General features: G+C 43.9%; 1 protein-coding gene across 1 annotated transcript; it reads left to right on the top strand.

Annotated features, from left to right (window-relative positions):
• The first annotated feature begins 973 nt into the window (after window positions 1-973).
• On the top strand, window positions 974-2,605 carry LOC117735904 (cytochrome P450 1A1). The gene is given in 5 exon segments (XM_034540817.1): window positions 974-1,243; window positions 1,334-1,954; window positions 2,045-2,055; window positions 2,337-2,439; window positions 2,441-2,605. Coding segments are annotated over 5 exon segments (1,170 nt in total).

The following is a 2,605-nucleotide window of genomic DNA, read 5'->3' as shown; positions in this document are numbered from 1 at the left end:
GAAAAGGGAGAAACTTTAGAGCTTTGATAGTGAAAGTAGAGGCCACAAGTCAAATATTACTTCAGGTAAAATATATAGAATGAAAGATGCTAAAATGAAAGGGATCAGGTATCTTTGCCAGATGTTTATATTGTTATTTTGTCTGCACATTTGACTGATGGCTGAAGCCTGAAAGCACTGACCTCAGTCCAAACCGTTCAGGACATCGCATAGGGCCGGAGAGCACCCTCTTGTGACACATTACAGAGATTACAATCTTTATAAAATATGCTCTGGGTTGTGTGAGGAAGGAAGTACTCAGCTCATTCACTTTATGTACTAATATCACAAATTGTCATTCTCTACAAGTAAAAGTCCTTAATTCAAACTGAAACTATTTTTTATTGGTGGATGTTCATGGTACATTTTCGGGGTACTCGTATAAAACATTTTAGTTTTGTTGTCTTATTTTCATCCATATCCGTATTTCACATATTATAACATGACATAATACGTTTTACAAACTGCAACAAACATAACCAGACTTTGTGATGGACAGAGGGAACAGGAGAGGAGGGGCTCTTGTTGTGAATGGGTACAGTCTGTGGTCACTGGCTGGTCGGGACTCGTCCTTCACCCAGAGCCAAGTTTCTCGCCATGTGTGCCTCTCCATTGTTAGCAGGCAGCAGCTCCCTCTGCAGGGGGCCTGTAGCTGTTGAATGGGACGTCCCGTACTGTGAGCTACTCTCACAAACAAGTTCCAGAGGACCAGATCTTAAACTTGTGCCCAGCTGAAAGTTTTGGTCTCTACTCTGCACTCTACTTTTTTTACACCAAAGTTACAGAGGAACTGTATGGTGAGTTTTCTATCAAAATTGTTGGCCATATTTCTTGTTTTTTGTCCTTTTTTCTTTTATAGACACATTTTCACCCTCTAGCTGTATCTTTTAACAGTCTACCCCTCTCTCTCAGTATTTAGAGTTTACCTGGCAAGATGAGACTGACATTTGGGATGTTGCCCATTAAGGAGAACCCTTGTGCCTCTCTGTCTAGTGTCACAGTTGCTCTGTGTCTTCTCACCCTCCTCCTGATGGCCCTTAGGGGCCGAAAGAGCCACCACCACAATTCCCAATTGGACTACACAAAATATCCCCCTCTTCCAGGCCCCATGCCGTGGCCCCTTGTCGGCAATCTGCTCCAGATGGGCGACCAGATTCATCTTTCTCTAACCAGCTTGAGGCTCCAGTACGGTGATGTTTTCAAGGTATACACAGTGAAATGTGTTGAAAATCTGTAGCCGGACAGATGATTGAGTATTTATTACTTCTATCATTTGTTCATTGCTTCGCTCTAGATGCGTCTGGGCTCTTTAACTGTTGTCGTCCTGAGTGGATACACCACTATCAGACAAGCGCTGGTTTGGCAGGGAGAAGCTTTTGCCGGACGACCTGATCTATTCACTTTTTCTGCTGTAGCCAATGGGACCAGTATGACCTTCAGTGAAAAGTATGGACCGGCCTGGGTACTCCATACGAAGCTGTGTAAGAATGCCCTCAGGTCTTTCTCCCAGGCGGAGCCCAGAGGGTCCGGTGCCACTTGCCTGCTGGAGGAGCATATCTGTGCTGAGGCTGCTGAGATGGTGGCGGTGATGCGGGAACAGGCTGCTGCTAAAGGGAAGATGGGCCACAATATGAAAGGTATAGATCCGGTGATGCCCCTGGTAACCTCAGTGGCAATTATCGTCTGTGCCCTCTGTTTTGGAAAAAGGTACGATTACAATGATAAGGAGTTCCTCACTATAGTTCACATCAACAACGAGGTCCTGAGGATCTTTGCAGCAGGGAACATGGCTGATTTTTTCCCTGTGTTTCGCTACTTTCCGAGTCCATCTCTGAGGAAGATGGTCCAGCACATCCACAGGATGAACGGATTCATGGAGCGTAGCATCGAAGAACACATCAACACCTTTGATAAGGTAAGAAGTAAAAATACATTGTAAAAGGAAATGCAGAATTACTGTACACACTTACTCATTACAGGACAATAAAGCATTGCTATTTTTCAGGATGAGGTTGGGTTTTGATTCTACACTTGCAATGTTGATTAGTTACTGCAAAAAGTAAAATAGAAGAAGAAAACCCAATTTAAGGGTTTTTAAGGACGTGCAGTTTCAAAGATGGGGACAAAGGTTTTATGTGTCTACCACGACCAAGCTACCACAATAATTTGTTAAATATTTTAACTAGGTATTAACAATTACAAACAGATCACCAGTGTATATTATCTTAATTTTGTACAGTAACCACAAGATACATACAGAATATTTTCAGTACAGCTTAATGTGGTGGATGACAAAGCCCGGACACATTTCGTCCTGAACGTTTCCTGGGTTCCTCGGGACTCCTCAACAAGGAGCTGACGGAGAAGGTTCTCATCTTTGGCATGGGGAAGAGACGCTGTCCTTGGTGATGGATTTGCACGTTTGGAGATGTTTGTGTTTCTCACTACGCTGCTCCACGGGCTGCAGATTGAAAATGTTCCAGGTCAGGAGCTGGATCTCAGCACCGATTTTGGTCTGACTATGAAACCGCGTCCGTACAGGATTGCCATCTCCTTGAGGTTTTAG

The sequence above is a fragment of the Cyclopterus lumpus genome, chromosome 9 (genome assembly GCF_009769545.1).
Source record: "Cyclopterus lumpus isolate fCycLum1 chromosome 9, fCycLum1.pri, whole genome shotgun sequence".
NCBI lineage: Eukaryota > Metazoa > Chordata > Actinopteri > Perciformes > Cyclopteridae > Cyclopterus > Cyclopterus lumpus.
This window is presented reverse-complemented; position numbering and strand designations above follow the sequence as displayed.